Raw genomic sequence first — 22335 nt, forward strand, 5'->3', positions numbered from 1 at the left:
TCTTGATATTAATTCAGAACTACTTATTTCTTGAATGTGAACTACCGTGTTTCCCTGAAAGTAAGACCTGGCCGGACAATCAGCTCTAATACGTCTTTTGGAGCAAAAATTAATATAAGACCCTGTTTTATATAAGATCCGGTATTGTATTGTATTGTATTGTATTGTATTGTATTGTATTGTATTGTATTGTATTGTATTGTATTGTATTGTATTGTATTGTATTGTATTGTATTATATTAAATTATATTAAAGACATGGTCTTATAGTATAATAAGACCGGGTCTTGTATTAATTTTTGCTCCAAAAGACACATTAGAGCTGATTGTCTGGCTAGGTCTTATTTTCGGGGAAACACGGTAACGGCATATTTTGTCTTTGGCAAAACTGTTGTATAAAAATTGTTAAAAATTCTGAGAATTTAACAAAATTAACTGAAATGCCTGGTCTGTAGGCGGCTATCTTTTCCTCATCTCTTTCCCACTTTTCACACCTTCTCTCTGCCCCCTTTCTGCCATGTCCTTCTGTTCCCTTTTTTCTTTCCCCACTTCCTCTGATTTACTTATAAGAACTTCACTTTTCAGAGAAGCTGAGTGAACAGAAGAGAAGCTAACATTTCCTTCTTACAAAAGCACACTTAGCTTTGCAGTTGAACTTGTTTGTGTTAAACCAGGGATCTTGATATATTTATTTGGGGAATTTTATAAACCGAGGAACAGTTATTATTTATTTGAATTTTACTGTCTTACAGAAGAAAATAGAGGAGTCCTAAAAAAACTTTGCCATTATTGAATTCCTTTAGTGCTTGCATTCTTACTGTCAGCAATTTTATAGAGTTAATTGTTATAGCATTACTGTCTTTGGTATTTTTGGCACAGGATTTTACCTGCCTTAATATTTGGCTTATATTGAATGGTGGTCTTAAAGATTTTCTAGCTAGCTTCAAAATTTTGACCATATTTCTTGTTTTTGTTGAAATCACAGCAGTAATGCAGATGATAGCTACAAGTGTAAGTACCAGATTAACGTATTTTGCAATGTTTAATGCGCTCCAGTATATAATGCATGTTTTTGGCCCAAACTTTCAGGGGGAAAAAAATCTTTCATTTTAATTCAAATTTTTATTTGTTTACATATAGGTATTTGTTTTTTGTATTATAAAGAAATTTTAGCATTTATTTTTTCACATATTATGGTACAAGAAATTTTATGTAACAAATAATTATATAGCACAAGAACAGCTACAAGGTAGAAGAAATTTTATGTACCGGTAACAAATTTACGATATTTACGCATCATAGAAGGCCAGGAACTCTTCCTCGTTGCAAGTTTGTCGTAAGTTCAACAAAACTGATGATCGTATCCCAGAGCATTTTGCATACCGACATTGTTATTGATTTCTAGAGTTACACTTTTAACCCGTAAGCATAAATAAAAGAATTAAAAACATTTATATAGATAAGGAATTAATACTACCCATGTATAATGTGCATCTTTATTTTTCCCTCACAAATTTGGGCAAAAAAGCCACATTACACACGGCAAAATACAGTACATTTTATTGTTAATGCAATAGGTTGTTTTTAAAAATTCTTATCTTACCATTTGATGTTTAAAGCACGACTTAGGGTACTGTGTTAGATAAGCCTCTGCTAGTTAGTATGGTTATGTCTTGCCTTTAGAAATCGCAGAATTCATTACTGTTCTATTACGTAATCTTCGCAGCTGTGTGGATAGATAGCCTCTGCAAGCTTTGGCTTGGAAATTGACACCATTTCTAGGTTTTCTTAGGAATGCCAGCATTTCCTTGTAATCAATCGTCATTTCAAATTATATGAACATAAATGATGTCCAAATGTTAGTGAAATCTCAAATGAAGTTGCTGACATAAAATGTACCATATTTTTCATTTTAAAAATGAGAAGCAGATGGCCATTTGATTGATTTATGACACTGCCCAAAGAAACAGATTTGCTGAGTAATAAATTCTTAATATCTTTACATAAGAGACAAGTAGATCATTTGGTTTTCCAACTTACCTTAACACTGTTCCTTTATTCATGGTAGCTTTTACTCTCGTGGGAGAAACTTACTTTATATATTTTACTTCAAAAAACAAGAAAATCAGTTGTATTGTTTAGGTAATGAAATATAAGTAAGGAAATAAGTAAATTACTTCCACATTATCAGACTGCTGCTTTCATATCCTCCCATCTTCTCAGGGTCTAAATAGCCCAGTGCAAGAGATTAGTTGATGTATTAGTTGGATTATTTTGGAAATTTTTCTCTGAGGAGCTCAGTGCTTTGCAGAGTGGGAATAATTCAATTAACTAATAGTCTGCCCTACAAGCTCATGAGGGAAGGTGAGGATAATTAAATACATATACTATGGCAACATTTTTGCCCACAAGGAGCTCCAGAAAACTCCAGTAGAGGCCAAGACAATCATTAACTAGTAAGAATTAAGAGTTTCTTTCTTGGCTTTCCCAAAGGGAAAAGGAAAAACAAAAGCAGTGCAGTCTGGAAAAGGGTAAGACGCCCCAATGGTGTGGCAAGATTTCATTGTGACCACAAAGAATTTGAGTGAAAGGCAGTGAAATTTCCTATTCTTAGGGCTGCTACTTTTTTGCCTAGTTTGGGAGCAAAGAATTTTGTGGTGTTTAGAAAGAGGAACGATAAATGTCTTTCACCCTGTCACACTGTGTATGCTTCTGACTCATGAAGAGGTCAGGAGATGGGGAAATATGCGTACACTTGAAAGAACATGGACAGCAGAGCCCTAATGACAGCGCCCATATACATGGTAAGAAGGTCTTCTGAAAGTAGTTACCAGGAAGAGAACTAGTGGGTTTGCATTCCTGTCCCTCTGAATTCTAGTGGCCTTGAGTTATCAAGAACTCTTACATCAGGCTAATTTATGCCTTCTAGATTGCTACTTGGCGGCAAGGAGTCCTCATTTCCGCAGAACAGGCCACCATAGTGTTTCATTGATAGTAACTTAGACTGTTCAGTGTACGTGCTAGGGTAGGGGGTTTTAAAGCCCTTTGAACAAAAAATAGAGGGAAAATAGGAAATAAAGAACTTCTTCCTACACCATATTTTGTCCTCTTTAGTAAGTTCTGTGCATTAATGCAATTTTGTTTTATATATTTGCAGAAACTCAATATAAAAATAAACACTTTCTATTATGAAAAAATCTCACGCCTACCATTTCCCCTCCTCTTTTTTTGCATGTGATTTCCATAACCATGGCGATTGTGCTGACCTTACATTTCTTAGTTTCAGCTGCCTTTTAATTTCCTGCATTTAATATTGGTGTGTGGTTGTTATTTGACCTTTCTTTTTCTTTCCTCTTTTATTATACACCAGTTACTGTGTTACTTTGCTTTTGAATTTGTGTGAATATATATGGGAAACTTCTGTCAGGGATGATACTATTCAGAGAAAGGGATTTCTTAGAATCTCTTTTCTTGATAACTGGTACTAAGCAACGCTCTAGTCTCTCTGAAGACAGACTCTGTCTGGATCATTCACTCATATGGTACCAGAAGGTCATTTGTGCTTCAGCAGAGAATTCAATTTACAAGATTTTTATTTCAATTTTCTTCTTAAAAAGCAAACTTGTTACCCCAGTTACCAGTGACCTTGATGAATATGAATGGTAACAAGAAATTCCTCTTTTCCATTAAAATCCACATATAGTTAGGTTAGGATGTCCACTTCTCATTACTGTTTGAGTTTACTGAGTTTCAGCATATGGATAACTAACTATGGTTATGAATGACAGGAATTAAATTGCCTCAGCAAGACTATACATATTGAATGGTCTATTCTTTTGATTTCCCAAGCAATGGCTATTTGTCAAGTATTATGGTTTCCATTCCAAGACGACCCCTTTAGTATTCAATTCTTCATATATTGAAACTTGTATGGATTTTTTTTTAATTGCTGTTTTCATTTTCTGTGTACTTGGGTCTGAGCTTTTTCTCCTATTCTAGCAAATAATCATTACCCACTATCTAGAAAACTGTCTTTTAATCTTCTGATTAAAGATTGCTTAATGATAGTGCTTATTTGTTTGGCTAGTTGCATGTTTTTCTTTGTTTTTAACACTAGAGTTTCTGCATGGATTTATAATATGAGGTTCTTTTTTTTTTTCTTTCTTTTTTTTTAAACATTAGATAGGCATGGAGCCTCCGTCTCACTGCTGCATGTGTAGTTGCTATTGAAGCAAATGCCTACCTAACTTGACAGTGCTGGTGTGTTTAAAATTTTTTGAGTTTGCAAATAAGCATATTAAGTCTACTGATGGAGCCTTCGGGCAGTGAACAGTTATGTGAGGACCCTGATCCTGGAGGCAAATCCCAAGATGCAGAGGCCAGAAAGCAAACAGAATCAGAACAAAAGTTGTCTAAAATGACTCACAATGCTTTGGAGAACATTAATGTGATTGGCCAAGGCTTGAAGCATCTCTTCCAGCACCAGCGCAGGAGGTCATCAGTGTCTCCACACGATGTGCAACAAATTCAGGCAGATCCAGAACCTGACATGGATCTGGAAAGCCAGAATGCATGTGCTGAGATTGATGGTGTCCCCACCCACCCCACAGCTCTGAATCGTGTCCTGCAACAGATCCGAGTGCCACCCAAGATGAAGAGAGGGACGAGCTTGCATAGTAGGCGGGGCAAGCCAGAGGCCCCAAAGGGAAGTCCCCAAATCAACAGGAAATCTGGCCAGGAGATGGCAGCTGTTACGCAGTCTGGACGACCCAGGTCTTCATCCACTACTGATGCTCCTTCCAGCTCTGCTGTGATGGAAATAGCTTGTGCTGCTGCTGCTGCCGCCGCTGCATGTCTGCCAGGGGATGAGGCGCCTGCAGAGCGGGTAAGTCTGCTCGAGTTGTTGTTTCTGTTACTTCTTGTTCTTTGTATCTAGGATTTTCCAAACTTTTCTTTGGTAACTAAAAAGAGGTATCTCAGCAAGAGTTATCTCAAAGTTGTGGTAAAGATAGTTTCCGTTTACATTAAACAAAGGAGATGAATAATTACTGCAGCTAACGAATGCATGCTTATAATTCCTTTTTGCTGAAACCTTCAGTATTCTTGACGTATGTGCTCTTAATGTATTAAAAGTCTCAGTTTTATGGTAGAAGAACAAGGAGACTTTGTTTTAGCTTTGGTTTTGCACATGAATTGACTTTCTTACATTAAGGAAGATAATGAATAAAGTTCTAGAATCTGGATTTGTGCTTAGCGTGGAAATATACTAAATTGCTTAAAATTTTCGAATATACTGTGCCACATCAGCATTCAATATACGTTTTGCTTTCAGCAGTAGAGCATATGTTTTCTTATAATTTACTCTTAATAAACAGTTTTTTGGGGGTCTGCTGGATGGCAGAACTTTATTGACATATATTTACAATAAAACTCACCAATTTTAAATGTGCAATTTGATTCGTTTTAGAAAATGTATAGTCATGTAATAACAGTCATGATATAGAACATTTCCATCACCCCAGAATGATTTCTCATGACCCTTTGCTGCAGTCAGTCCTCTTTTCTCCAACCCTTGACCCCTGGCAACCACTTATCTGCTTTCTTAGCACTATTGTTTTACCTTTTCTAGAATTTAATATATTTATGGGATCATACGGTGTAGTCTTTTGTGTTTGGATTCTTACTTAGCATGATGCTTTGGAGATTCACTTGTGTTGTTGCACTGGTCCTTTTCATTGCTGAGTAGTGTTCTACTATGTAACTATTTGTTTATCCATTTGGTGGATGTTTGAATCATTTTTGTTTTCTGGCTATTATGAATTGAATTGCTATGAAGTTTTGTTTACAGGTATTACAGATATGTTTTCATTTCTGTGAATTATATGGTAAATGTATCTGCACTGTTTTTTACTCAGAATACTTTGGCATCAAATGTGTGTTTTTTCCCCACACTGACAGCCAGTTGTGACACCAGCTCAGTGTCCTATAATTCAATTCAGTTCTGACAATAACTCCTTGGGCATAACATAAACCTCATAGGTGAAGGACTCAGTCCTATAAGAGTGCCCCCACTTCAGACATCAGTTACAAGTTCCAGGTTGCCACATGTACTTCTGACTAACCAGCTATAAATCAGGTGTTCCCATGACTCCCTCCTCAGGTTCAGTAATTTGCTAGAATGGCTCACGCTCACAGAACCCAGGAACGCACTTTGCTTACATTTACTGGTTTATTATAAAGGATACAACTCAGGACAAATGGAAGAGATGCACAGGGCAAGGAATGGGCGGGGGGAGGTTTGGTGGTACAGAGCTTCCATGTGTTCTCTAGGTACCCCCCCCAGCCGTGTGTGCACTAACCTGGAAGCTCTCCCACCCCTGCCATTTAGTTTTTTTGTGGCAGCTTCATTATATAGGTATGGTTGATTAAATCATTGACCATTGGTGATGAACTCAAATCTCCAAAACTTCTCCCTTCCCAGAAGTTTGGGAGGTGGGGATGAAAGTTTCACCCCTTAATCATGCCTTGGTCTTTCTGGGGACTAGCACCTATCCTGAAGCTATCTAGAGGGTCACCAGTCATCTCATTAGCATATAAAAGATACTCTTATACTCCTGTGATTCCAAGGGTTTTAGGAGCTCTTTGTCAGGGGTCTGAACAAAGACCAAATATATATTATCACAGTATTATGTTTACCTTTCAAAGTGACTGTACCATTTTGCATTTCTACCAGGAGTGTATGAAAATTTCAGTTTCTTCGTATCCTCACCAGTATTTGGTGGTATCATTATTTTTAAACATAGCCATTCTAATGTGTGTGTAGTGGTATTATTGCATTGGGGTTTTTAATTTATGTTTCTCTAATGACATGAAAAAATTATTGGCAGCATTTTTTATAAAGTTTATAAAGATTGGCTAATGATTTTAAAAAGGTTATTTCTAAGTATTGAAGTGAATTCTTCTTAGACATTTAAGTGATATGACAGAGCGCTTCACAAGTAGAATAGTCATTCACCCAAAGTTTGTTTTTTGTTTAATTATATGAAATCTGAGTATGTGACTTCTTATATTTTAATAAATAATTTTTATTTATAATCACCTGTCTGGGAGATAAAGTTAGTTATTCATGTGTAAAATCAGAATGCAATAACATCAATTCTGATGTTATTGTCTAGAGATAGAAGGCACTAGGTTTTCGTTTGCTTTTTAGAAACATGTAGGTTATGTTCTCTTTGTTAGGTTAGGTTCATTTCTAGAACCTAAGAATTGTACTTCCCTTCTTAGCCAACATAATTGGGATCAGATAGTTTATCAATTAGTCAAAAAGTCAAAGTTTTTACTATCAAAATATTATCAAAAACTGAAACATACATACTTTGAATATTTTATTTAACTTAAAACCAAGGTCTTACATTTTAAGATATAAATATAAATCTACTGATTGGACTTCTGCTTCTTTCTTGTAATCATTGCATGAACTACAGTTTTCTAGTTTTACTTTTTATAAAGTGGAGTGATAATCTGATGATATTTGTGAAGCAGTTTAAAACAGAATCTTAGGTTTTAATAATCTCTTGATATGCCTTGACCACCTTAAATTTATTTTTTAAAAAGCAACCTGCCTTTATTGAGTCTTTCCAAAGCATGTCACAGTTTTCATAGAAATTCATATCTGATATTATTATATTTATTTAAACTAATTGTAATGAGTATAACTAACAAACTGATGTGGGAGCAATATGGATGTGGAAGTACTAGCCATGAACACTGAGTATCCTGTGGGCATGGAATCTGCGTGTCTTCAGAGAAAACTGAGCTTAAGAATAATATGGCAAGTTAAGTGGAGATGAGTCTGGAAAGCTTCTACTCTGCTGTTTCTTAACGTGTGAGATAGTTTCGGATTCTAAATATTGACTCCTTTGTTTTTATAGCTTTATTTTCTTTATTAACTCAAAGGTCTGAGGAATGAAAATATTTGAATACTGGTGATAAACATTTAAGTATGCTGATATTTCTGTCCTGTGTAAGTGAAATAGCATTCTTACAGACTTGAGTGAAACCATGCACACACACAACAGTAAGGCAAATGTGGAGTTGATGTTTTTTCAGTGTATCCATTGTGTTTGAAAGCCACCTGGTTCTGCGTTAGCCATCTGCCACATAACCAGTCTGGTTTTCAAAGTATGTTCTTGATCCTCAATTTAGATTCCATTTTTAAAGAAAATTCAAATTTGGCAAGTATTTATTTGTGCCTACTATATGCAAAGCATAGCTTTGACCTAATGATGGAAATGGAACCTGGTTGGAACAGTCATGACATGTTGAACTCAAAGGTTCTGTATTTCCTTCCTTTTCAGGTTTACTAATGTCAGTCTTTTTCCTGGGAAAATCTTATTGACACATCAGTCTGCTCCAGTACTTGTATTGAAATATTTTCATTTCTTATAGTAAATATATTTGTACTTATAAACAGATGCCATATGTATGTGGTTAAAATAACGTCATTTTAAGGATCATCTTTAAATGCACAAAGGCAGATTGATACAGTTATAAACAATTTTTTATATGGAAGTTAAAAGGTTAAATTTTTAAATTTGAAAGAATAAACATGCTCAGTGTAGAACACTTTAAAAATTCAGAAAAGCGAAAGAAGAAAAAATAGAAACTACTATTGCCAGTATTTTTCATTTTCTATTAAATATGCTACTTACGTATGAAAAAATATATGAAATAAAATTTAAATTTATTTTTATTAAGATTAATATTTTTAAATAAAACCAGAATCTTATTAAATGCACCATTTTGTATTCTTTTTTATTAAAATTCTATTATAAGCATTTTTAGATATCCATAAATATTCTTTACAGAATTTTACTGATTGCATAATATTACAACATATTTTATTGTAATACCATAATTTGTATTAACCATTTTTATATAATTGAGTTGGAGATGGAGAAATGAAAATATTTAAATTTCTAATGTAATTTCTTTTACATAAAATAATATATGAAATAATAACCAAGAAATATTTAGGAGTCCCTAGTTGGTAGTGATAATAATGATAGTTGCTATTCATTGTGTGCTTATTATATGTCAAGCAATGTGTTTAAACACATTATACATATATTTTTAATTCTAAAACTGCTCTATTTTTTCTATTTTCTTTTTTTTTTAACTGATGAAATAGCAGAGCCATAAAGAAGTTAAGTCTGCCCATGGTTTCCCAGCTGGCATGTTTCACAACTAGAGTGTTTCAGAACTGAAATAATAAATCTAGGCCACTTATATTTTGATTAGCTAGGTTTTAGTAACAATGGTGTGCTAGGCACTATCTGATTTAAAAACTGCTTTTACCTCCCATAGCAAAGTGTTTCTCCATTTTTATGTATTGGACATTGGTCTAAGTACTTGGGAGATACAAAGAATGTACAGGAAGTAGTATATGTTTTTCTTTCTGTACTTTAAAATGTTAGCAGTTTTATTTGTACGTATAATTTGATAGAAACAATCAGCTATTCACATTAATTCATGAAGATTCAGGTTAGCATTTCATATATAAGGTGGTCTTATTTCAGGGCCTTCTGTCAGATTTTTAAAAATGGCCACAGCGGCCGGCTGGTGGCTCAGGCGGTTAGAGCTCCGTGCTCCTAACTCTGAAGGTTGCCGGTTCGATTCCACATGGGCCAGTGGGTTCTCAACCATAAGGTTGCTGGTTCCATTCCTCGAGTCCCCCAAGGGATGGTGGGCAGCGCCCCCTGCAACTGAGATTGAACACGGCACCTTGAGCTAAGCTGCCGCTGAGCTCCCAGATGGCTCAGTTGGTTGGAGCGCGTCCTCTCAACCACAAGGTTGCCGGTTCAACTCCCGCAAGGGATGGTGGGCTGTCCCCCTGCAACTAGAAACGGCAACCAGAAACGGCAACTGGAGCTGAGCTGCACCCTCCACAAACTAAGACTGAAAGGACAACAACTTGAAGCTGAACAGCACTGTCCACAACTAAGATCGAAAGGACAACAACTTGACTTGGAAAAAAGGCCTGGAAGTGCACACTGTCCCCCAATAAAGTCCTGTTCCCCTTCCCCAATAAAATCTTAAAAAAAAAAAAAATGGCCACCGCGTAAGATTGTTTCTTTTATACCTACTATTTATGTTTAAAGTTCTCTAGAGTAGCTCTGAAAACTTTCTGATCCTACAGTTTAGTTAGTGATATAGCAAACAATACAAAACAGTATCTATATGATAAATGGTATGGACGAGTTGAGAAGAGAAAGATCGTTCTGGGTTGAAGTGAATAAAAAGCTAAGAGGAGGAGGTGGATGTTTTGATTTGGGTCTTGTAGGAGAAATAGGATTTAGATATGTGAGTACATGAGGATAGGAGAAAGGGTTATTTCAGAAAGGGAAATGATATGAGCAAGGAAAACAAAATTTATTGGTGGGATACTTAGTTAATTACAGTGGTCAAAGAAGCATGCATGTCAGTTGGTTCGGATCATTTTTGGAATGAGGTAGGGTATAAATTTGTCTCTCTTTTTCATCTTATAGCTGTTCAACATATTTGATCAAACTTATCACTGCCTGCTATATGTAAGATATTCTGAAAAATGCTGTGCTGGACATATAGATGCATAACACTTGATCCTAGCTCTTAAGGATTTTTAAAACTAGCAAGAAAGATAAGATGTACATTGAGAAAGTAACTTGTGCATTTTAATAAAGCACTTTAACATGAATCATCTCACTTGATATTCTTAAAATTCTGTGAGATGGTAATGAAAGTTCCTATTGTCGTTATTTCACAAGCTAGAAAACAGAAGTGATTTTAAGGTCACAGTAAGGGGTGAAAATTCTGATTTCTGTAGGTTAGTTGTTTTTCTGCAGCTCCATGCTGCCTCCACAATATCATACAAGGTAGAATGTGATACGTGCCACAAGCAGTATAAAAAAACGTGTTTATGAAAGGAGTAATTAGTTCTGAGGAATCCTTGAAAGTTTTGAAGGAGGAGGGGCTTCAGGATGTTGATGGGTAATAGGGAGTAAGGATATCCTCTAAGTTAAAGACTTTTGAGAATAAAACTAGTTAGTGTTTTCTTAGTAAACTTAAAACTTTCAAAGTATACAATGGACTTGAATTTAAGGCCTTTGACATTTTCGCTGATACATTGAGAGGCCCTGAACTGTCTGCAGGGCTTGCAAGACAGGTGTCATGTATTAGCTTTGTATCCCTCCTAACACCTAGCAGGACTTTTTTCACATAAATACCTCATGCAAAATAGCATTTTAGAGTATTTATTGAATAATAAGCAATCTTAAGTGTTGTGTCCTTTAGAGTTTTAACCATAGCCTATACCACTCTGTTCACTCCCTTGTGAGCTTAAATGTTGTCATACTTTCAGTTTCCACCAAAGTTTGGTCTCCAGCCTGACCAGTCCTATAAGCTTCAGAATTGGTTATCTGACTGTCCGTTGTCTGCATAGGCAATTCAAACTCATCATTTCCAAATTTGAACTCATCATCATATCTCATAAAGCTTTTTATCTTCTAATACGTTTTCAAACAGATGTTTGCAGATGTTTTCAAACTTGAGTGAATACAGTAGAAATCATTTAGGACACTAGTTGAAAATAAGATTTCCATGCCCCACTCATAGAATTTCTGATTTAGAAGGTCTGGTATGGAGCCTAGAAATATGTATTTTTAATCAAGGCCTCAAATGACTCTAATGCAGTCAGCCCATGAGTTTGATAATCATTTGAATCTGACTTTCTGGAGCCATAAGTCACCCACGTTGGCAACCTTGGAGTTCTCTTCACTTTACAGTCACATGATCCTCAAGATTACCCCTATTCTCCATTTTTAAATCAGCGCCCTAGTTTGGGCCTTCATCCATCTCATTGCCATTTCAAATCCTTTTTCCATGCTACATGCACCTTGTGAGAACTATCTAAAATGCAAAACGAATTGTGTCATTTTCATGGCTTAAAAACCCTTCACTGGCTCCACCATTACCTGAGGGGTAAAGAAAGTTTTTTAAATGACATGCAAGGCCTTCCATGATTTAGCCTATGTGGACTTCTTTACCTTGTGCCACTCCCTGCCTCATAGCAACTAGCACTTCTTTCGCCCACTTTTTATTCTTCCTCTGAAGTTTTTAATATTTTCATATTTTGGTTTATGCTTTCATTCAGTCATTCATTCAGCAAGTATACCTTGAGTATCTGATAATGCTAGACCTGCTGATACCTGATGGACAAAACCAGATGTGATCCTTACTCTCATGGAGTTTATAATCAGATGGGGACACGTATTAAAGAAATAACCATTTGAACAAATCTAAAATTTCCAAATGTGACAAGTGCTACTAGAGCCTTTATAGGGACATTTGATCTCATTAAGGAAGTGACAGAAATCTAAAGGACAAGCTGCGGGAATTAGGTGATGGAAAGGGAACTGAGGTTCGAAGGCCCTGAGATGGGAGGAAGTTTCTTGCTTATGAGGGATAGAATGGCAGGTGTGCATGTTTGTGTGTGTGCACGGGAAAGTGCATGCTGGTAAAGCCTGGAGAGAGAGACAGGAAGCGTATCAGGTTTGCAGGCGATGGCAAGGAGTTTTGTCTACCTGTGAGGCATGAGTACCATCAAAGCATTTTAAGCAAGGTGGGCAATACCATCTTGTGATTAGAAAATATCACTTTACAGCATGGAGAAGGGATTGGAGTAGGTTCAGACTGAATGCAGGTAGTTGAGTAAGAAGGCTATCATAGCAGTCCAGGTGAGATGAAGTCCTAGTTTGGATCAAGGAAGTGATGGTGGAAATGCTGAAAAGAGTTGCCTGAGGGCAGGGGTTGTCTTATTGAATTCCTCATGCCCAATCTTCTGCCCTTGGTTTATTTGTTCAATGTATTAGTGAGTAGTAAATAGGCATAGGGAGCAAGAAAGGATGTGTAATCAGTGAGTTTGAGAATGTACATGGATACATTTTTGAAATGGAGTAGCATTCATTCAGTCATTCATCAATATTTATTAGATACTATGTACTAGGCAATGTTCTAGATAGTTAAGAGACATCAGAAAAAACAAAACAGACAAAAATTTCTGCTCTTATGAAGCTTACTCTATTAAAGGAGATAGCGTACAATAGATAATAAATATGTTGGAAGATAAGCATTATGGAAAAAAAGGAAAAAATAGTGAGGTAAGAGAGATGAGGAATGTAAGTCTCATTGAGGTGACATTTGAGTGAAGACTTAAGATGAAAGAGTTAGTCATATGGCTGGCTCTCTGGGGGATACGTGTTTTTATGACAATAGGTTTGAGATAGGCCATGTTTTAAAGCAATGGTGAGATTCATAGTGGTCCAGAATTCAAGTATTTCATGGTGTTAATTGAGAGTATTTAAGTAAATGCTTTGAAATTTCAATGCAGTGTGTAAATACACAACAGTATTTGGATAGTGTTAATGTTTAAAAATAAAGTGATAACATCAAGGGGAGAAATGGACAGTGGAATTAGAAGAGAAAGGAGGCCTGTGAATTCAGAGTAGTTTTGGTTCCCTAAAGTTTTTGTGTTATTACAATTGTTGTTTTATGGTAAATCAAGTTTTTAATACTCAGATTACTTGTAACATTATGAAGTCAAATTTTATGCCTCATCTTCAAAGAGTGAAAAAGAATTGTTTTATTAAAATTTGCTTGATTATAATAGAAAAGAGTTTTTTGTTTTTTTTTTAAAGGCTTCTGTCCTGGATTTGCCATTTACTAGCTGAAAGATTTTAGGCAAGTCACTTAAGTACCTGATCTTTAGTGCTTCTGCCAACTTTGTTCTTTGAGTCTGTGATGTGGAATATGAAAAAAATTGTACAGACGAAAATGCGAACCTGGTGAAGTGTTCTGAAAGCTTTCATGGTGGTGTTTCCGTTTACATGATCTTGTTTTATCTTTTATAAAGCATCATAGGATCAGAAATGTTTTACCCCAGTGTTTGTTCACAGATTTGTTCAGTAATGTTTATTGAGTGTTTGACCTAGCATTGTTTTAGGTCAGGGATCTGCAAACCTTTTCTGTAAATACCGTGTTTCCCCGAAAATAAGACCTAACTGAACAATCAGCTCTAAATTAATATAAAATCCAGTCTTATTTTATTATAAGACCGGGTATAACAGGGTAGTAATAGTAAATATTTTCGGCCACGTGATCTCTCTTGCAACTTCTCAACTCTGCGTGGAAGCATGAAAGCAGCTACCCACAATGTGTAAATGATTTGGCATTCCTGAGTTTGGCTGTGGCGGACAGTATCTGGGCTGTGGCCTATACTTTGCCCACCTCCATTTTAGGTGAGAGCTACATATAAATCATGTTACAGTCTTATTCTTAAAGACTTTACAGTCTTGTAGGGGTGGCAAGATTTACATAAGTGGCAGTTAAAGAAGCAATGTGGTATAATCAAGCCCAGAAGCCAGGAGCCTGTGGCTTTAGATGCTAAGAATGTCTTATTTCTGTTATTAATTATCTGTGTGACCTTAAACAAATTAAATTCTCTAGGTTTCATCTCCTTCCATTTTAAGATGAGGTCATGGTACTAAATAATATTTAATGTTACTTCTAACATTAAATTTAATGTTACTTCTAATTTGAAAATGCCTCAAATTAAACTTGCTGTACTTCCCACTCTTTTTCGTGGCTCACATAGAAAATTAAAATACCTGTACAGCACAGCAGGGTAAAGTGCTGAGATGTCCACAGTGAGGTATTTGATCCCATCACCCCAGGCCCTGCTGGACCACCTGGAGGGTTGAGGTGGTCAATACCTACAGCATATTTACAACCCATTCTTAGTAGTTTAAAGCTTTGATAGAGAACAACATATAATCAGATGTTACTGAAATTAAGGGCAGTAGAAGTTCAGGAAAAGGAGAGCTAAGTATAGGGTCAAGTTATTGACGGGCTTTTTAAAGACTGTGCTCCTTGGAGGATGTCTTAGGAGTGTGAGGCACAGTCAGTGTAGATCTCCACCCTAGGACAACACAATACATGCAAATTTCAAGGTTCAGAATAGCTGAGATTTGCATAGAAAAAGCCGGAGAAAAAAGAAAATCCCAATTGTGAGCTCCTGGAGAGCTAGGACCATGGTTAGTTTTCTTTATTAGGTTGGTACAAAAGTAATTGCAGTTTTTGCAATTGTTTTTAACCTTTTAAACCGCAATTACTTTTGCACCAATGTAGTATATCCCACATAGAACCCTGCAGCCTAACCCGTATGAGGACTAGTAAGACATTTGGAGGAACTAATGAGAGATAAGATTGGAGTAATGTATGATGATATATAGCTGATTTTTAAAATTTAAATTTAGGGGCGATGTCCTTGATTTAGCATTATGAATGTGAAACTGAATAATTTTGATAATGTGATTGGATGTAGGGAGCCCTCATTACAGATTTTTAGAAAGGATTTGCATGTTGAGAATACCATATTTGATTTTTTTGGAATAGATTTATGTTCAAGATTGAATAAAATAGGAAGAATACAGCTAAGGTATTAGGGAGCTGAGCTAAGAAGTTACTGTCATGTAGTATAAGAATCCACGAACTTACAAAACAACATTCAATTGTTCGTTTCTATGGGACAAGCCGATTTGAATTTCAGTGTTAGAAATGGTTTGTAGATTCCCAGGCTAGCCCCCAGATTCCATTCCTCCAGAATCTAGATGAAATATTATACGCTATTTCACAATTACAGTGGTAACTAGTGAAATAATACCAATTAATACTATTTAAATATCCTTACATTATAAACATTAATAATGAATGAAATTTTTTTGCCGTAAATTCTTAATTAGAGAGAAATGAGAAGGTAGATGTAAACTTTGGAAGCTTAAGGGAAAGTTTGAGGTTAGTGATCCTGGTTCTCTGTTAAGGAAGGTTATTATCAACTCAAAGCTCACTACATCATTTTCCTGTTTATAGGTGAATTTAGAAAAAGCAATATACCTTTATTAGGCTGTAATTGGGGAAGTTGTGTGGGGTCACTTGCAGTATAGACAGAGGGAGTTTTTTGTAGTGCCCGGCGAAATCTGGAAATTAGAGGAAGGGTTGAGGTTGAGGCAGGCAGGTAGGGTGGAACGGGAGTAGGATTATTCTTCCTGGTAATTCCCATTCTTTGGTGGCTGAACCACACTTGACAGAATCATGGTTTCCAGGTCTACATATGGTTTTCCATGCAACAGAATTGGATAGCTGTGGGCAGGGAACGGAAAGGCACCAGCTGTCACCTTTCTCCTGCGCTGGAGGTCCCATGCGCCACTGCCTCAGCTGCTTTCTCTGCCTGCAGACTGGCTCCTCAGAAGTAGAAGGATCAGCAGGAACTTGAGACTGCTTTCCCGATGGCGCATATCTCCACAGAGTGGAATTGGGGCTGGGCTTACCTGGAAGGACTTCCCTACCAAGGCCAACATCAGAAAAGGCACACAGCTCAGTGCTGCTGCTGCTTGGAGTTCATGTTTGAAGTAGCTCTCAAAATCCATTTTTTCTATTCTTAAGCAGTAACAAAGAATTTGTTGTCTTTAGTTTGTGGATTACCAAGGGTTTATAGGTGAGGGACTCTGCCCTCCATGGTAAATCACAGCAAGATGATGTCCTGCTTTTTTCAAATGAAAGGGAGAGTTCTAAGATTGAATTGGTTGAACTGTGAGCAAAACCAGAAATCGCAGGTGTACTGTTCTCTCAAGGGGGGAGAAACAAGGTGTTGGAAAGGGTAGTTCCTGTTGCTGACCACAAGGTGGTGCCCCTAGGCCAGGATCAGTAGGGGGGAGTGAATTTGAGTGTCCTACTGACAGGATAAATAGGGGATTATAACTTGAGAAGTAACTAGTTCAGGAGATCATTAGGAGATAGATAGAGTTGACTGCAGTGACTGATATAGTAGTAGATCCGCTTTGTAAATATTGAACTGAAATGATAACGATGGAAATGGAACAGACAATAAAAGAGTAGGTAGGATTTAACAACATTGGAATAAAAAATAAAGGTAACATTTAAAACCTAAACATTTGCTTAGGAGAGCTAGTAAGATAATGTCCATTTTCCCACAAAACGTTTGAAAAATTGTATTTTTCTGATGAAAACTAATAGAGATCTTTAATTTCTGTATGTTTAGTGTCAGGTAGCTGACACTGTCAAAAGGAACATTTTATTCCGTCAAGGGACTAATACGGGACTGGAAAGGTGGGAATAAGTTAAATATGAGATGTATTTTGGCTTTTTAGTTACTCTCTATTAAAGATACTTTATAGTGCCAAACTTGGTTGCCAAAGCATGTAACTTACAGGTTTATTGACCCCACCTGAGGTTCAGAATGTGTTTCCTTTAATAGAGTATATTTATGTCATGGCCCAAAAGATATTATGATTATCCTTAATGATCTTATGTTGACATTTAATATGGTTGTCCTAACAGTGAAATTGGAGGTATAAATAGGGTGTTCTTGACCTTGGTAAAAGTGTCATGCAAAGTGTATCATCATAGGGATGGTTCTTAAAGTTTTGGGGTTGTTTTTTTTTAATCTGAGTTACATTCCTTCTGTTCCAAGCAGCAGCTTTTATGATGAAGGCTCAACGCAATACAAAGTCAAGTTCTCTCTTTAAGTGAAGTTTAACCTTCTTTTCCTTTATGTTGTAAAATAGATACAGATGTTAGAATAATTAGACTTCTAAAGAAATGTAGTGGGGCCAACCCAGTGACTCAGGTGGTTGGAGCGCTGAGCTCCTAAAGCTGAGGTCGCTGGTCCGATTCCCACATGGGCCAGTGAGCAGCGCCCTCTACAGCTATGATTGTGAACAGCAGCTCTCCCTGGAGCTGGGCTGCTGTGTGCTGTTGTGGGCTACCATGTGCTGCCATGAGCCACCAGTGGCCAGTGTGAGTGGTCTGCAGCCATCGTGAGTGACTGGAGGCCGGCGAGAGCTGCCGTCATGACTGGCTACCGACTGCCTGAGCCCGGGGGAGCGCAAGGCTCGTAATACGAGCATGGGCCAGGGAGCTGTGTCCTACCCAACTAGACTGAGAAACAATGGCTTGAACTGGACGGATGGTGGGGGAGGTGGAAGAAGGGGGGGGGAAGAAATATAGTATGTGATCTAACTTCTGCTTTCCTCTTCTATTTACGAGAGATTTGGGTACTTTATCAGTAGCCTTGAATGTTAGGAGCGAGGAGGAAAATTTCGGCATCCAACGTCTACTATTTTGTTTATCCACAACACTGTCACAAGGTCTTGTCTTATGAGTGTTAGCTTCCAAAGACTCATAGGTAGGTAGATACACAGACAGACAGAAGGACAGACCAGGATCATATATTATATGAGGTAATCATTAGAACAGGCTGATTTTTCTTCAGAGATCATAGTACAGCATTTATCTCAGGAAAAGTGACTTTCGCCAAGTTAGCACAGTGTTGGACTTAGTATTTGTGAACAATTGACTTTTTTCGATGTTACATCATCATGACCTATGATCTGGTCAATCAATGGGAGCAGACTAGATTTCACTTTCAAGCTTTTATACTTCAAATGACTGTGTGTGTGTACATAGATGCATATATATTGTGCATTAATTTGTATCTCATTTTCTATATAGAGATTTTAAAATATATTTTATTAATAGAATCATTTTACATATATAAGAGATATTTGATGTTTAACTATTGTTATTATGACAAATCTCTTTGTGAAAAGAATTAAGAATTTGTTGGTTTATAGATTATAAAAATATAGTTCAGCAAAGAGCAAGTCAAATATGTATTAAGAACTGATAAGTACATTTTATCATAGTAACATCTTACTGGGATAAGGAGCCCTGACACAGATTTCAAAATTGTAATAATGAGGAAGCTTAGCATTAAGAAACCTTGGGTTACAAAATGAGTCCCTTGCAACACAAATGATTTTTAGCCAGTAGATCACCGGTTGTTGCCAAGTGATTAGCAAAGACTCATAGGGATAATCCTGATCAAAGTCCTCAGTTTACAGTTCCAAAGACGTTAAAACCTGCCTGAGGTTATACATCTAATTATGAGTGATACCACAGGTTTCTGGGTTACCTCTGATTTTGTGTTCAGTATTCTTGCCTCTTTACACCCTTGACTGTGTTAGAGAATCAAAGAACACCAGTTCTGTCAAGCAGGGGACAAGAACGGGATAAGATACTTTTTCCTTTTTTCAGATATTGGTAACTAGATCAGTTTTTTTGAATGAGGGCAGAAATCTAAGAGCAGTGACAAAGGCTCATTTCATCACTACTTGTTTGGTTTTTTTGTTTGTTTTTTGTTTATTACTTTTAAATAGTTTGTCATCTTTTTCAGATGAGTAGCAGTGGAAATAAAATACTATAATGATTCCCTAGATTTATTTTAATACTGTTCATTAAAACATAAGCAATGACATTCTGGATTCTCAGATATTGAAACAAAATAATAAGAAAAAAGAGTAATTGTTTACACAGTATGTAAGATAAGACCTCTTCTATTTAGTGAGATAGCCAGTTAAATAAACAGTTTCCATGGAGCTATTTCTGCATTGTGAGGTTGAGGGTAAGGTGGAAAAGAGAGCTCACATTAAAGCCTCACAATAACCACAACATAATGTTGCAGAATTACAGTTAAGAAAGGGGGATGAAGGTGAGACCCTCTGTCATCTTTCTTATTGCAATAAAACACCAAGAAACCTGCCCTGAGAATACTGAATTTTAATGACTCATTTGATAATTGAGAATCTTTTCCATGTAGTTGGTAGTAATCTTTGCAACAATGTTTTATGGAAATGAATTTCTTTTAATATCATTATATGGTATCATACTCAGTTTGTAGAATATATAATATATGCAAGACCTTTTCGTGTGTGTGTGTGTGTGTGTGTGTGTGTAGTGTAGTGTAGTGTAGTGTAATTTAAGTTACATGTCAGCTTTTTGAAGTAGGTCTGATCTCCATTTTTACAGATGAGGTAATTAGGGCTTAGGGAAATTTTTTAATTTGCCTAAAAGCAGAGAGCTAGTACACGGCTGTGTCTACGTTCTTTGCTCATTCTGCTACAGCTCAGATGCCTCAGTATTATAAATTTTTATTATGTACTTAGTGTGAAAAGTGCAATATAAAAGTAGAGAGTGTAGAAGATCTTAGAAGGATCTGGACTGCCAAAAATTTGGTAGCCTGCCAACTAGTTGGAAGATACATCTAAATAGATTAATTTTCCTAAAACACCTAAGGAAAAAAATTAAACAATTTATCTTAACAATTAAAGCAAGATTTGAAGCCCAGTAACTAACTCTTGTAATAGAAATGAAGCTATTTTCAAGGGTAACAATATCATTTTATAATTAAAGAGAAATTTTTTTTTTATTGGGAATATTGGGGAACAATGTGTTTCTCTAGGGCCCATCAGCTCCAAGTCGTCCTTCAATGTAGTTGTGGAGGGCGCAGCTCAGCTCCAAGTTGAGTCACCATTTTAAATCTTTAGTTGCAGGGGGCACAGCCCACCATCCCATGCGGGAATTGAACCAGCAACCTTGTTGTTGAGAACTCGCGCTCTAACCAACTGAGCCATCCGGCTGCCTCTCCAGCAGCTCAGCAGCAGCTCATTGTCTTCAGTCTAGTTGTGGAGGGAGCAGCTCACTGGCCCATTTGGGAATCGAACCGGCAGCCCTGTTGTTCAGAGCTCGCGCTCCAACCAACTGAGCCATCCCACCGCCCCAACAATATCACATTAAATATTAATTGAAATACATTTGATATCTTCTTGGGATCACTTCCAGTGTTACTATTCTGAGGAATCCAGCTTATGCCTTTAAATGTAAATTCAATCAAATTAGAATTAAGTTTTAGAGTTAGGTTGGAGGGATAGTGAAAGATAGATATCCTCATTGGTCTTTGCCTCTGGGTGTGTGTGTGTGTGTGTGTGTGTGTGTGTGTGTGTACGCACAGTTGCATGCATATTGTAAGCTTGATGGAGAGTAGGATGATCCATTTCTCTGCCACTAGTTCTGTACTTTATTGGTGAGAAAATCACTTTATTATTTTGATGTTTTAAAAGATTATTTGGTCCCTTTAAGTTCTGATGCTAAATAATTATACATGGTTGATGGTACACTGATTATGAGTATTTAATATCTGTTGAAGATCCATAATTATATAGGTAGGCCCCCTATGACCTAATATTTCTTTAAAAAATAAAGGGCATTAACTATCTAGTATAGTGGCCTCCAAATAATTTTGCTTACCCACACCTTTTAGCATCTCTAACATTTTTATATTTAGTTATAAATTATACACATTTAATTGCTCGTATATATTATGTACATCATATAACAAAAAAAAATTTAAAAGGATGCAATACAAACTATAAGTGGAAGTGGTAATGTTTTCTTTCCACAACCTATTGGATTGTCTTGTATACACACTGGGGTGCATATATCCTGTATTTAGACCAAGATTAAACATTAGAGTAATTCCCCTCTAAAGAATTTTTGGACAGTATGAAAATCATTTATACTTGCCTTTGGAATGTGACAGTAGAACAATATAAGATGATTTTACAATACAACTGTTCAGCTTTGAGGTAGTTTGTCTTGGGGTGATCAGGCAAAGGCTAGAAAACCGCGCATCATGCATTTGGTTGAAAATATCCATGGCTTCAGTCAAGAGTTGGACTAAATTTCCTCTGATATTCCTCCTAAGATTCTGTGACTTTTGCTAGGAATTCACAGTTTGAGCACTTAAATTTAAAACACTGCAGAAAAGTTAGGTTGTGGATGAAAAACTGGCTCAGTAATACACTGGGAGATTGTTCAACTTATTCATTCGAATCTTCTGCTCAGAACTTTTCCCGCGGTCTTCTTTAGAAATTTGATGGTTTCTGATTCTCAAGCCATCTCCACATAGGAAAAAATTTCAAGTCCTCTTTCCAAGTGTATAGCCTGATTATATGGGAGAGTAAATATTAAGCAGTAAAGAGTATCAACCGATGGACTGTATCTTACTCTGCTTCATTATACCAAAAAAAAGAGAGAACATGAAAATAAGTTTAGAAGGATGAACAATTATTTTAAAGTGTATAATATCACAGATGACTTAGTAAATATATTTTCAATTTGTTAAATTTCCTGTAACATATAAAATTATTTTAGTAAGAATAATTATTCTGCAGTAGAAATTGAACAGCTTCACCTTTTTAAGCTCAAAATTGTATCACCTTAAAAACAAAAAAACCTTAGCCTCCCCACCCCCTTCCTTTTTCTTTTTTCTTTTCGGTGAGGGAATAGTTGTTCAGTGAAATCCAGCTAGCAGAGATAAGTCGGC

At 36.4% G+C, this 22335-nt stretch overlaps 1 protein-coding gene across 13 annotated transcripts in view; it reads left to right on the top strand.

Annotated features, from left to right (window-relative positions):
* Window positions 1–22335, top strand: part of TMCC1 (transmembrane and coiled-coil domain family 1) — a 177216-nt gene that overhangs the window by 36441 nt on the left and 118440 nt on the right. For 7 of the 13 annotated variants that reach the window (XM_074312952.2, XM_074312955.2, XM_074312951.2 and 4 more), the window contains 2 exons: window positions 985–1010; window positions 4182–4884. In XM_074312952.2, the coding sequence (XP_074169053.1) occupies window positions 4309–4884 (576 nt within the window). In that variant the 5' untranslated portion in view covers window positions 985–1010; window positions 4182–4308. The remainder of the gene's footprint in view (window positions 1–984; window positions 1011–4181; window positions 4885–22335) is intronic. The other 6 variants (XM_019746837.3, XM_019746819.3, XM_019746828.3 and 3 more) reach the window with 2 other exon arrangements.

This window comes from Rhinolophus sinicus, chromosome 5 (genome assembly GCF_057876585.1).
Source record: "Rhinolophus sinicus isolate RSI-liver-muscle chromosome 5, RSI-T2T, whole genome shotgun sequence".
NCBI classification, from domain to species: Eukaryota; Metazoa; Chordata; class Mammalia; order Chiroptera; family Rhinolophidae; genus Rhinolophus; species Rhinolophus sinicus.